The sequence below is a fragment of the Thunnus maccoyii genome, chromosome 12 (assembly GCF_910596095.1).
Source record: "Thunnus maccoyii chromosome 12, fThuMac1.1, whole genome shotgun sequence".
Lineage (NCBI taxonomy): Eukaryota > Metazoa > Chordata > Actinopteri > Scombriformes > Scombridae > Thunnus > Thunnus maccoyii.
In genome coordinates, this window is record NC_056544.1 from 17,461,053 (window position 1) to 17,474,686 (window position 13,634).

Consider the following 13,634-nt stretch of genomic DNA (forward strand, 5'->3'; position numbering starts at 1 on the left):
ATTCATACTTATGTCGTTGTTTGTGTTCCATATTTCACGAGCATTCAAATACTGTGCAGCCAAAGTACATAAAATATGGTAATCATTCAGTGTAACAAGTTATCTGATAAGTCTCCATCGTTTTTTAGCTGAAACAGATTATTTATTGAACTCTTGTTGGACTCATATAATTTACTTGTTGACTAATAATATAATTTGAATGCATTTGTTCATTTGGTTTCTTATGAGGTGAGATAACTGTCAGGATTTGAAACACTAAAACTAAGATTTGAAAGGCTGAAAGTTGGTTTTGAAAGTATAAACTGTGGTTGTAAAACCCGAAAAACAGGATTCAAACATTTAAGATTTGAATGTCTGAAATAATTGCTTCACTCTTACAATGTTTGCAGTGCAATGTTCCCTATGTTACAAATCAGTGTCTTCAAAGGTTTGAGACTTGCTTTGCAGATATTCAACACAGTGCTTTCACAGATTCAACTCACTTTTTTCAGAGATTTAAAGACAGGGATATTAATTTATGTTTCTGTTCTCCAATAAATAAATTGGAAACATCATTGTAAAACTGGTTAAAAATGTTTGTTATTGTAGAAACTTAATTTTTGTTAACTGTTATATATATATTACATACATTGGTTTTGTTCATAAAGATGTAAAAAAGAAAGTCACTGCATAAATAAAACTTGCAAAACACTGTCTCACAAACTACTGAGTACCTCCAAGTGGGACCCAAAAACCCCCATGTAATAACTGTTCATGTTTTGACTGTGTAAGATTAGTCTTCCTTCCGTTTCGGTACAAAATTACAGAACTATGCACTGTCACATGACTTTGATACTCATGGTGATGGAAGTGAAAAAGTAGGCATACACTATCATTTTGCTGACTTTCAGGGAATGTAATAAAATCCTTATTTTTGGAAATCTGTCAACAACCTTTATTACCCCTACAGTGAAGTTAAAGATGCATCCTTCTCACATTCATCAACATTGCTGGAAAAGTATGTCGTTCAGACTTGGTGACATATTATATATGTGTCAAAACAAGACATGAACTACTTGAACTAACTGGGAGTGCACTGAACGGCACAGTAATCAATCTCACAATGCAAGGCGAGTTACACAACTTCAACACTTTTAAAAATAAAATTTATTAGCATCTCTAATGTGTATAAATAAAAACATATATGAAACAATGCATATACGTATAATGTAATGAGCTTAACAATAACAGGGTTACATGTGATACAAAGGAGCAGTCTTTATTTTAGCCAGTGTATTGTGAGGAAAACTGTACCTTGAAATCAAGCTTTCAAATATGCATACCTATAAGTCGCAATCTACATTCTTTGACAAGAATGAAACAAAGTAATTCTGGTCGGGGCTGGCAACAGGGAAAATATGGTAGATTGCAGTTTTGTGTTTCTTAAGATTTAAAACATCTTTGATTTAATACATGATAAACTCTGTACTTTATTTAAGGTTTCACTAACAATGTTGAGGCACAGAGCCGCAACACTATTCACACTGACCCTCTCACCTTTACATTATATTCAATAAAAATCCTAAAAAGGATTTAATGTCACTCTCTTCCATTTACTGAAGTCACATTGTTCCACAGACTTGTAACAAATGGTCTTTATGGGAAGACCTGAAATCTAGGGACAATATGACTATAATGTTAGACACGGCGACAAAAAATAGTAAGATACCAAATGACAAATTTTACATGTAACTAACAGATCCAAAAGGATCAAACAAACAACTTGATTTGCATTTTACTAATGTAACAAGGTTTGTCATTTTCAGCGATGGCTTGCTGTGCCTGGGTCAGAATACCAAGAAGACAGTGAATGGATGCTTTTGTGGGGGGGGGGGGGGGGGGCTTTGAAGGACTTGGCTCTCTAAGGCAAAAGCAAAGAAAGGAAAGAACCTTTCTTCTTGTGTCACCCAATGTTTTCTATTTGGTCATGCTTTAAACACTCAAAAGTGTTCAAATGTCTTACAAAATTGACAGATATGCACATAGGACAAATACTACCTCTGAAAGCTGGCCAAAACTTTACAATAGCCAATGTAACGTGGACCTGTAACAGACTGTTAAATATACACCGCTGACAACTAGAGGGAATACCCTACAACCCACACAACTGTGTGTCAACTGCCACAGACATGTCAGTTACAATGTGTGGACTATTATTGGCCATTGTCTCAGTTTTTCCTCATAAATTGTAAAATGTCACATTTTAAAAGGGGATTACAACATCCAAGACTAACTGCTTCAAAGTAAAAAAAAAAATGGTGGGTAGGTAAAAAAAAAAAAAAAAAAAAACAAAGTAAAAGAAAAAGAAAAAAGTGGTGTGTCTGCTTTAATACGCAGGTGTACGTGACAGTGAGAGGTTATCGGCACCCAAGGATCATGGCAACCTCATTCAGCCTTGTGGAATGAAGGGACTATGTAGTAGATCTGAAAAACGATGGTCTCTGCTCCATCCAAAGTCTTTAGAAGAGTGCAAAGATCCCCTTATTTCCCTGATATATCCATGTTCTGGCGTCCTAAAACTCTGCAAACTCCTTTGCGCATTTTTCCGTTAAAGAAACGCGGATCTCCTCCTCCTCGTAGTCGTCGAAGTTGCTAGTGTCCCCCGGGCCTCTGCACTTTGGTATGAATGGGGCTTCCACCTGCAAGAACAAGAGCAATGCATGTTTAAATAGGCAGAATTTACAGTATATTTATGTCTGACGCTGCCAGTCAGAGGAACATCCATGACTGAGGAAATGACAGCTGTTATTTCTCTGAGGAGGAGCAGGCTGTCTTACAAAGAGAACATTGTTTTTACCTGCTTTTTAGCCACACTGTTGGTAAAGTTCCACTCTTTGTGTATAATTTCTAATAAAATATTCCCACATTCACTTCAACCTACAGCATTCCTTGATTATATTTTGTGATTGATGATTTTTATGTGGTTTAAAACCTGACTGGCAGAGTGTGAAAGTAAGAAACAGCATATGTCAAACGCTACAATACACCATTTACTGAGCCTTCAAGTTCTTGAGACTTTTCTTGGCTTAAGCTCTGTCTCCTGTCAATAAAGGTCATTTCTGTGTGCATGCTGCCTTACATTTTCCATGTTTTCAATGAAACATAGTCTTTTCTACCGAGGCTTGACATGACACACATGTAAGCCTTTGGTGTACTATTTCTTCAAAGTTGTCTGTCCACCTCCCTCAACTACGTATTTACTAAACATTTAGAGTGTTTGGCTGTCAAAGAAAAGACAATAAAGGAAGAGAGATACAGAAAGACATGGCATTAGTCTGCACGAGTGTTGTGTGTAGACTAATGCCATATTTTACAGACTTGAAAAGTCCTTAACTTTGCAAAATTCAGGACAAGTGTGTATTTTTAAAGCTATTCTATTCTATTAAACATAATTTATATTATAACATAATATTAATATTAGCACTTTATCCACGCATATGTTGAATTTGTATCCTTTTTTAAGCCCTCATTTATTAAGAAAAATATATTAACAAGAGATGCAAATAAAGGGTGAAAACACATTGCAACAACTCATAACCATAATACTACATTCTAGCATTTTCATACAGCAGCACTACACAAGCAAACAAATGATTTTTTTGTCCACAGAATAAAATCTGTAAATGGACAAAAACACAACAGACTTCCTCATTTTTGCATGAAATCTAACTTTCACTTCTGCTTTTTATATTGCTTCTAAATCACAGAATCCAACGACCATTTCCCCTGTAACCAGCAGTTATTAGAAAGCATTGAGGGAAAATTAAATATAAGAGCATGAATATGGTGCTGAAATATGCATATAAAGCAAGCTGGCTCAGATTTAGAAAAGAAAGTGTCCGGCTACAATTCATTAAAGTGAGGTATGATAGTACAGTAACCTTGGTAGAACACTGTCAACAGATCGATAAGAGCTAAATATCTACTTTGATTAATCGAAGAACTCCATTATCATTGTCATCCTTGCAAAATACCATGTGGCACTGATACCTCACTGCTGGCAGTGGAGCTGGGTGGTTTCCAAGTGCAATTAACTGCTCTTGTTGTGAAATCATTGTTAACACACAAGTAAAAAAATGCTGCAAATAATGATCATCACACAGCATGAAACAGAATTGATGGACACTCCTCAGATAAATTTCTACAAAATAGTATCAAACAACATAGTTGCAGCATCATATCAGGACATTTTACTAGCAGAGAATCAATATCAACAAATCAATATGTAATTAACTTGTTGTTTTTTTTTTCCAGGGGGTTACAGTGTTTGGTGTCACTACTAAACGTGTACGGTGTCTTGCCTTTCTCTCGTAGATTGCGATCCAGTCTGTTGTGGCAAACCATTTGTGACCCTTGATGTCATTGACTCCGTTCTTCAGGTTGCCGTAACGTTTGGTCAGATCCACCTGCAGCAGGTTTCTCAACAGGTCTTTCAAGTCAGAGCTGAAGTGGGAGGGGAATCGTACCTAGAAAGATCAAAGTTGTAAGAATTTCTTTCAAATAGTTGGGTTTTTTTTTACTTGCACACCAAGAAAACTACCTAACTTATTCTAAAACTACAAGTAAGAATTTCAGATAAAATGACATCTCTTCTTTCATGTGGTAAGATCGAAAACAAACACTGTCTTACCTTCCCAGACACGATCTTCTCATAGATCTGAATGGGTTGATCTGCAAAGAATGGAGGGTAGCCAGCTGCCATTTCGTAGATAAGGACTCCGAGGGCCCACCAATCCACAGCTTTGTTATAGCCCTAAAAGAGTCAAGTTATAGACAGTAATGACTAAGAAGACAAAAATGCTTCTACTACTCATAAAACTCAAAAGTCATGCTTGATTTTGATAGATATTTATACTCAGGACTTCTCTTTGCTTCTGATGTAAAACTCCCTTGTTAAGTTTTCTTTTATTTGAGAGGGAACTTCCAAATACCTCCAACATTAAGTGGGAGAGTTTGTTCACCAACAGTAATATTAGATGTTCAGTATGAAAATCCAGAACAAACCTGCCTACAACCCATTTCCTAAAAGGGAATTATTGTGAAATAAGTGTATACTTATGAAGTTGTGATATTTTTCATGCTATGCCTACTTTTCTACCTTTACTTTGTGTATATTTTCTGAGGTACAGCTGCAGGTTTTACATGCCAGTAGAGACAGCTGTTACCATAGCATAACATGAGTTTTTCCAGTTGATAAAAAGTTAAATTTGTAGCCCCTACACAAAAAACGCATCATGTCTTCTTGCTGCATTATCTTTATGGTCCACTGCGGCTGATAATTGTTGGAGGATTATTAGAATGGATTTCTACCTGTATGAGTGTTCAGCTGTGAATGTAGTTAAGTCTGTAAAACAACCTGACTTTTACTTTTTATTGTCACTAAAACTCCCTTGTAGCTGCACTGGAAATGGTTAAAAGTGTCAATGTTTAACCAGTTATCTATTGGAGTAAGGAAATTACACAACCAAACAACAATGTGCTTCCAGTTATGCAAAGAACAATACAAAAAGAAAACTCTTTTAGTTTGGAAGTTTCATTTCAGCACATCATGGACATTATGACATTTGTATAGTAGTAATAACAACCAATCCGCTTATTCAGAGCTCCGTACTTTGCTGAGAATGATTTCTGGCGCCAGGTACTCCGGTGTCCCACACAACGTCCAGGTCCTGCCTTTTACCCGCTTTGCAAATCCAAAGTCTGTCACCTAAGAATCAAGAGTATAAATATTAAACATCGGCAAAGTGTGGACAGACAAAACACAGCGGCATTATGTATTTATTAGCTGCATCTCGTTCACCTGAATGTAGCCGTGGTGGTCAATGAGAAGGTTCTCAGGTTTCAGATCTCTGTATATGAGATCTAGTGAATGGAGGTACTCAAATGTCAGCACTATCTGGGCGGCGTAAAACCGTGCATGTGGTTCACTGGAGAGGAGGAGGAGGGAAGTGTGTTCACAGTTGTAAAACAAGATATATCAAAACAGAAAAGAATAAACTAAGGATGGATTCACTTGTAAAAACACATCACTGTATTTGATCTTTGATAAGCTGATGAGAGGTATAGTATAATACCTGAACCTTCCAATTCGTCTTAGGTGTGAGAACATCTCTCCTCCGGGAACATACTCCATCACCATGTACAAATTGGAGTTGTCCTAAAAAAAACAAACAGTAAAAAGACACTCATACCTTGCTAATAACCTAATAAAGGAATTTCAATTACTAAATTAAAAAAATATATATCATACCTTAAACGCATACTCAAGTTTGACGAGAAATGGGAAGCTCACAGCCTGTAATATCCTCTTCTCATTTAATGTGTGTTCTATTTGCTTGAGTTTCACCACCTGACAGATAAAAAAAAAAAGAAAGATAAGATGACCTTGTCGTGCAAATCTCACTAGCTCTAGCTACAGAGATAGCAGGCGCTGAAAGGAAGCTGGTTACTTAGATATTTAACCCTGCAACGGAACAAGTTTTTAGGGAGATAAGTATTTGTTAGATGTATAAAGTTGCAGCAAACTTTTATTGTCGCTGCACATATTAACTCTATTATTTAGGCCTGATACAATACGTGCTGCTGAATTTAAAAAACAAGTCTACTGACCTTCTGCTTATCCAGTATTTTCATGGCATAGTATTGCTCTGTTCCTTTGTGTTTCACCAGCATGACTCTTCCAAATGAGCCGGTACCCAGGGTCTTTAATCTGTCAAAGTCATCTAGGCACGTTGTGCTCTGTGGAAATAACAGCATGTTAGCCTACTCTGAATATGCAGCTACCTTAAATGTTAACTTGAACTTTTCAACTTTGAGCTTTTGGTAACGCTTTATTTTACAGGTCCCTTAATTTCATACTAATTTCCTGGAAATTTTCTATGCAGTTTGCAGGTATGTGACAGTTAATTTCCACGACATTGCAAAACATTTTGGTGCAATTTGGTACAAATTATAAGGAAATTATAAGGAAATGGAAAAAAATGTTGTAGTAAATGGTGTAGTTTTTCTTTTTTTATTCATATGTAGTTTATAATTTTGCAAAAACTCTTACTTAGATTCTCAACAATTCTTTAACAGACTGAAAAAAATATACTTACTACATAGTGTGTAGTTTTCTGTTTCAAACAATATATTAGTTTGTTTCTTAAGACTCTGTAACAAGGCAGCGAATATCAACAATTTTGTAGCACTTCATTCTACAGATCCTTACTTTCCTATTAATTTCCACGACATTCTTTCAACAATTTCCTAAAATAGTTTCTGTGTAAAGTTCTGTTAATTCCAAGGACATTTCTTTGAAAAGGTTATTTAATCTGGTAGTAAAGAAGAAATGCGCCTATTATATTATTATTATTATTATTATTATTATTATTATTATTATGTTTTTAAGAAACAATCTAATAGGCTAATATGTAGTTTGACACACACTAAAAACTAAATATTTTCTGTCAGTTTAAGAATAATCAATAATCTAATTTATAAAGAAATTTTTGCAAATTAACAAACCAAATATAATGGAGTGGGCACTTACCAAATAAACCCACTTAACTTTTTTTTTTTCAGTTTTTTCATATAATTTGTACCAAATTACACCACGTAAATACCACCTAATACCACTCAACTATCAGGCTCCTCTCCTGTGGAACCATCTTCCAGTTTCAGTCTGGGAGGCAAACACCCTCTCTACATTTAAGAGAAGGTTTAAAACTTTCCTTTTTGATGAATCTTATAGTTAGGGCCAGCCAGGCTTGCCTCGGACCAGCCCCTAGTTATGCTGCTATAGGCCTAGACTGCCGGGGGACTTCCCATGATGCACTGAGCTCCTCTCTCCTCTTCTCCATGTCATGTCATTAATGTCCCATTAATGCATGTTACTAATTTGGCTTCTTCCCCAGAGTTTTTGTGCTTTCTCATCTTGCAGGTTTCTATGGATTGTGGTTGCAGACCACCTGGTTGCGCATCGCGGGCTTCCGTGGATGGCCAAAGCAGATGGCTGTCCACCTAGAGCCCAGTTCTGCTTGAGGTTTCTTTTCATTAAAAGGGAGTTTTTCCTTGCCGCCTTCACCAAGTGCTTGCTCATGGGGGAATGTTGGGTCTCTGTAAATTAAAGCGTACGGTCTTGACCTGCTCTATATGAAAAGCAGTGTTTGCCCTATGATTGTACAGGCCTGGCAGGTCGCCAGGCCAACAAGAACGTCAAATATCCATTCATTCGGAAATCAATAATCATTTGGTTTGGGAGCCTCTGTGCAATGCTATTCTGAAATGTGAAACAGCCTGCGTTGTTGCCTGGGAAACTTTTGGTTGCATAGCTCCTTTAAGGAATAGGGCAGTGCGTAATGTGTGAGTGTAGAGAGTGTGTGGTTGAGCAAGTGTGAGTGGCAGAAAAGTGACGGTGAATGTGAATGGAGCAGAGGAAAAGGTTAGCAGTTAAATAAGTTGTCCGTCTGGCAGTAAATGTACAGTACAAGCTACAGTGTGTCAGTTAATAAACGCTGCAGCTTCCAAACACAAAGAAACGTCTCGTCTGTTGTTTCCTCAACTGCTGGAAGGGGGTGAGCCCCAAAATTAGCAACAACGGTTAGCCTAACCTCACAAAGCTCACATAAGGTGGACTGACCTTTAAGGTGGACCAGCTATTATCATTTTAGTGTCAATCACAGCTGCTCCTAAACGGAGAACGGAGAACTGTGTGTCTCTCCCTACCCCCCGCCACTCAAAGGCAGTCAACCTGGGGGAAACACTGAAAAGTGTCATGAGATAACTTTTGTTGTGATTTTGTGCTATATAATAAATTTGACTTGACCACCTTTCCTTTAAAAATGTCCTAAAAAGTGTCACTCAAAATTAAGAGACTTGTAAAATAAAGCGTTACAAATCTTTTCTTCACTCTGACCTGTGGTGGGCATTCCCATTTCCGTAAGAAATCTTCTTTGGCTTTGGCTAGAAACTCTTTCACTAAAAACAAAAAAAAAAGAGTGCACACAGATAGTTAGCATACACTTATTTGGCAACACAACTTGTATTATTTGCAAAAAAAAAAAAAATCACATTTGGGTTTTTAGTCAAAAAGACCAAATGCTTTATTACCAGAGGGGAAAAGGAGGGAAAATGGAAATTAAATTGTAAATTAATGGAGAAGAACACGGGCAAAGTCAACTCTCATCTGGATATAAATTAGATGGGATATCAAAAATATAGCACACATTGTTCTAAAGATAAGACAAAACGCAAACACAAGACAACAACATCCAAGACAGGCAGACTAGTGATGCATGCCAAGAGACTCAGTCTGGTTTTCTTTTCTGTTATTTAGCCTTATTCAAAGGGGAGGTGGGACACAACACTCAGAAATTACAGGGCAGGTTTCTCTGAGTATCTTGTGCATCACTTGATAGAGTTTGAGGGAAGGCTAATAAACACAGCATAAAAATGGTAAGCAAAGACAAACCAATGTATGGGAAACACAGCAGACAGCAGATATCCAGATTGAGAGAATGTGGATAATAAAAACACTGATTTATTATCAAAGCACACAATAAAAAGCAAGCACATCTAGCAAGTTTCCACAGTGAGACCAATGCCAATTGCCATTCTAGTCATCTTTTGGAGGAATGAGCATACCAAAAGTCTCTATTGATCACCAAGGTTTTGCAGGAACAATCACCCACACGGATGGGATGATACGGAAGAGAAGACAGAGAGAAATATAGAGTTCATGTACATAACAACAAGTATAACACATCAACAAACATGAAGCATATGTCGTGAATAAAGCAACAGGAATGAAAACAGAGTTGACATTCACCTGAGGAATTTAAACGGAGACTGACTGTCTACTGAGTTATTGGAAGAACAGGTGTACCAAAATACCATGTAGCAGAGATTCAGTGGAGCATGTGAGGTCAGATTGAAACGATAATACTAGAGGACAAAAAAAACATTCAAAAGCTGCTGTTCTCTACAAACACATAAAACTTTCTCAATATGAGTAAGAGTAAGTTTTATTTCCTGCACCTTAGACTGAAAACTTTTCTCCCCAAAATAGGTTTGAAATCATGATAAATAGAGCTGAAGCAATTTGTTTAATTACTTATCCAACTGGCAGAAAGTTAATTGTCAAATATGTTGATAATCGATTAATTGGTGGGGTGGGGAGTAATTTTTCAAGCAAAAATACCAAAGATTTCCAAGCAAGTCCTCAAAAATTTCTCATTTGTGAGAATTAGCTGCTTATCTTTGTCTTACATGATAGTAAACTAAGTATCTTTGGGCGTGGACGAAACAAAACCTCACCTTGCAATTTTTGAAATTGTTTCAGGCATTTCTCATTATATTCTGACATTTTATAGATAATCTATTAATCAATAGTAATTAGCAGATAAATACATAATGAAAACAATCTTTGCTGCCCTCACGATAAATGCATTGAACAAAACAGGACTGAAACAATTAGTAAATTAACTGATAGGTAAATTGACAGTAAAACAATCTGCAACCTTTTGGGAATCAATTAACTGTTCAAGTCTTATTTCAATAAAAAAAAAATACCAAGAATTTCCTTGTTCCAGCTTCTAAATTGTTAGGATCTGCTGATTTTCTTTCTCTTTTGTGATAGTAAACTGAACATCTGTGGGTTTTGAACTTTTGGTTGAACAAAATAATAAACATGTAGACGTCACCTTGGCCTTGAGTAAAATGTGATAGGCATTTCTTCCTGTTTTCTGACATTTCATAGTCTAAATGATTAATTGAGTAAATAAAGTGCTAATTCTTTAATAATGAAAAAAAATCACCAGTTGCAGCTCAAGAACATTACTTTAATGCTGACTAAATATTCTCCATCCAATCATAGAATCTTTAACAGCGGAAAAATATCTAGTCTACTTGTTGGCACAAATGTCTTTCCAACATTTTGTACCTTTAAGAAAAGTTAAATGGTCCAAAGCCAGCTCAGTCGGCCAACACTTCCTGAGAGCAATGTCAAAATCCAGACAAGCATAACATGGTTGAGTTATGTCCTGTTACACTAGAGTGTGAAACATAATACATGGGCACAGTGAAATAAAATAGGCGTCCTGATAGCAACTGTTTAATCTCCCTGTGCAAGTGTGACTTGTGCTGGTGTTGTTCCAAGTGTTCCAGCTACAGTAATGGCAGCTATATACAGTAAACACAGCTACTCTAGTGTATATACAGCACTGTAGGTAACCAGGTTATCTTGTCAGAGCAGCTACACTCTAGACAAATCTGCAGCTCAGGGTACAGTGTCAGCTTAAACAGGTTTAACAGTTAGCCACGGCCCAGGATCTAGGGATCATAGTTACACTCAAAAGAAACACTTGGCAGTATGGGAACTATTGCTGATCTGATCATCTGTCTCTGTGAGTGTCTCTGGTTGGCACTGTTCACTGTGCCTGCCTGGTCTCTCTCAACAGGTCAATAAATCTCAGAGGAACGTATTCACTGCATCATAAAATGACACTACTTTAAACAAACTAAAGTGCGCAACTGAACATGGAGGGTTCTCAGCATGATTTTAAGAGAATAAAAATGCATGAAAGTAGTTTTGCATTTCAGTGCATTCAGCAAGTGACTGATTTTAGGCCATCAAATGCAATCAATTCTGCGAAAAACAAACACCTACAGCCTTCATGTTTACAACCAGGCATAGGGAAATATTTATGATTTATCGCATGGGATGTTCAGTGATGACCGGCTGGACACATCAAAGTATACGAGCACAGTAACACTGGTCTAGGCCGAGTTACGTCAAACCTTTCAAAGCTTGTAATACCCCTTATCCTCTGACGAAGGTCTGATGACAAGCTGCTCCAGTCAATGACAAGTGAGGCTTGATGGACCTTTACCACAGCAAGATTAGAAAAGGCCTCTAAATAAATACAGGTGACACAATTCAAGTGTGTTTGTGTGTGTGTGTGTGCGTGTGCGCATATGCCTGGAAGACAGTAGTAGGTTGCAGTTTTATGAATGGAAAGAGGGCATTCGTCATTTCTTCACCATATTTGGTCACGGTGCTGTACAGAAGGGAAAGCTTTGTTTATGTAGCCGAGAATAAAATGTGGCAGCAAAGCCTGGGGCAGAAACAGTCCCACACTGCCTTCAAGTAAAATTTATTGGCTATTTATAACAATTACTCATGGGTTTGTGGTTTATTGCTGCAGATTTAAGATCATCACTGCAAAGTTTCTCTCTGGAACAGCTAGTTGCAGCCAAACATAAGCACTACATCCTGACTGTTACTCACAGGAAAGATGAAGGGGTGATGCTTGCCTGGAAGATTTTTTAGCCATTAACCTCGCATTTCTGCACACTAACACTATACACTAACACTGTGTGTGTGTCTGTAGGCCTTGAACAGCTACCACCATCAAGAGGCAATGAAATGACAGGGGCCTTCTGAGGGCTAATCCCCCCCACCCACCCCCCCTCCCTCCTCATAGCTAAAGTTAGCAGGCTAGCTGGTCATCAAGCTCGACCCTTCTTGTGATCCAGATGGCATGCAACCAGCCTTTTAACGTGTCAACTTATCAATACGGGCAATTTATCGATAGGCATCGCTTTCACGGCTCTGTAATAGGTTTTAATAGGCTGTTATGGTCCCCTTCCCCACCCCCCTTGCAGCCAAGATAACCACAACATCCACGGGGTCTTCTTGCTGCTAGCTAACTCAGCTATACATTGACATAATTTCGTGTGCAAAAAGAAAAAAAAAATCACACGAACACACCCCTGCGTGATAATATATCGACAAACTACAAGTGTTTTTGGTGGGATAAACGTGCGAGGGGGATGACGACGGCCCTTCCCTTGCTTTACGTTAACTGTAGCTGCCAGTTAGGACAGTTTCAGTGTTATAAGAGGCTAGCTAGCGATTCCGTGGAGGCTTGGTGAGTGTCAAAACGACTAAATACATCATAAAACAAGCGTCAAGGTCCAAACAACAGCCCGGACTCACCGCTCTCCAGCTCGTTGCCCTTCTTGGCGGTGGCAGCGTTCCCCATGGTGTGGAAGACACGGCGGTCGCTCCGACGGAGAAGAGATGGCGGTGGCTAGCTAACCTTCCTACAGCTGATATTCCCGAGCTCCTCAAAATAGGTAAAAAAAAATCGATTTAAATGTTTAGTCGGTTCAAACGTGACAAAAATAACAGTCCAGGATCCCTTCCGACAGCCCCCCTCGCTCTCCCTCTATCTCTCCCTCTCCTTCTTCCCCTCTGAAAGGTTTCCGCTCCTGCTAGTTCAGTAATGTCTGTATGGTTGACATGAAGCTAGCGGTCACTTCTGTTCTGACTGAGCTGCCTCTCCCCCCTTCTCCTCCCCTCTCCTCCCCTTCCCTCCCCTCTCCTCTCCTCTCCCCCCTCCCTCCCTTCCTCCCTTCCTCCCTCCCTCACTCTCTCACTCATTCACTTCAACAGACTTCACTGACATGACATTTGACATGTGTTGCCCAAGCACAATTATGAAAAACAACAATGTGAATAACAATATAAGTTCATAGAATAACATAGATAGATAATAATAATAATAGAATAACATATATGTAAGTAATTTAAGTAATCAAGTTAGAATTGG

At 38.0% G+C, this 13,634-nt stretch overlaps 1 protein-coding gene across 1 annotated transcript; it reads right to left on the bottom strand.

The window, feature by feature from the left end:
* Positions 1–1,128: 1,128 nt before the first annotated feature.
* prkacbb (protein kinase, cAMP-dependent, catalytic, beta b) lies at positions 1,129–13,364 on the bottom strand. The gene is made up of 10 exons (XM_042429371.1): positions 13,019–13,364; positions 8,936–8,997; positions 6,649–6,777; positions 6,290–6,388; positions 6,114–6,196; positions 5,840–5,966; positions 5,651–5,746; positions 4,670–4,792; positions 4,341–4,505; positions 1,129–2,678 (listed from the first exon to the last, which is right to left on the bottom strand). The coding sequence occupies exons 1-10, from the start codon at positions 13,062–13,064 to the stop codon at positions 2,553–2,555; spliced, it is 1,056 nt and encodes a 351-aa protein (XP_042285305.1). The 5' UTR covers positions 13,065–13,364; the 3' UTR covers positions 1,129–2,552.
* Positions 13,365–13,634: the final 270 nt, after the last annotated feature.

What these genes read in the sequence shown, in the direction of transcription:
- prkacbb (XM_042429371.1), bottom strand. Translation starts at nt 13,064, where the DNA reads ATGGGGAACGCTGCCACCGCCAAGAAGGGCAACGAGCTGGAGAGCG. An exon ending in AAATACTGGATAAGCAGAAG is followed by an intron (nt 6,389 to 6,648) that starts GTCAGTAGACTT and finishes TTTATCTGTCAG; the next exon opens with GTGGTGAAACTCAAGCAAAT. An exon ending in AGACGAATTGGAAGGTTCAG is followed by an intron (nt 5,967 to 6,113) that starts GTATTATACTAT and finishes CCTCCTCTCCAG; the next exon opens with TGAACCACATGCACGGTTTT.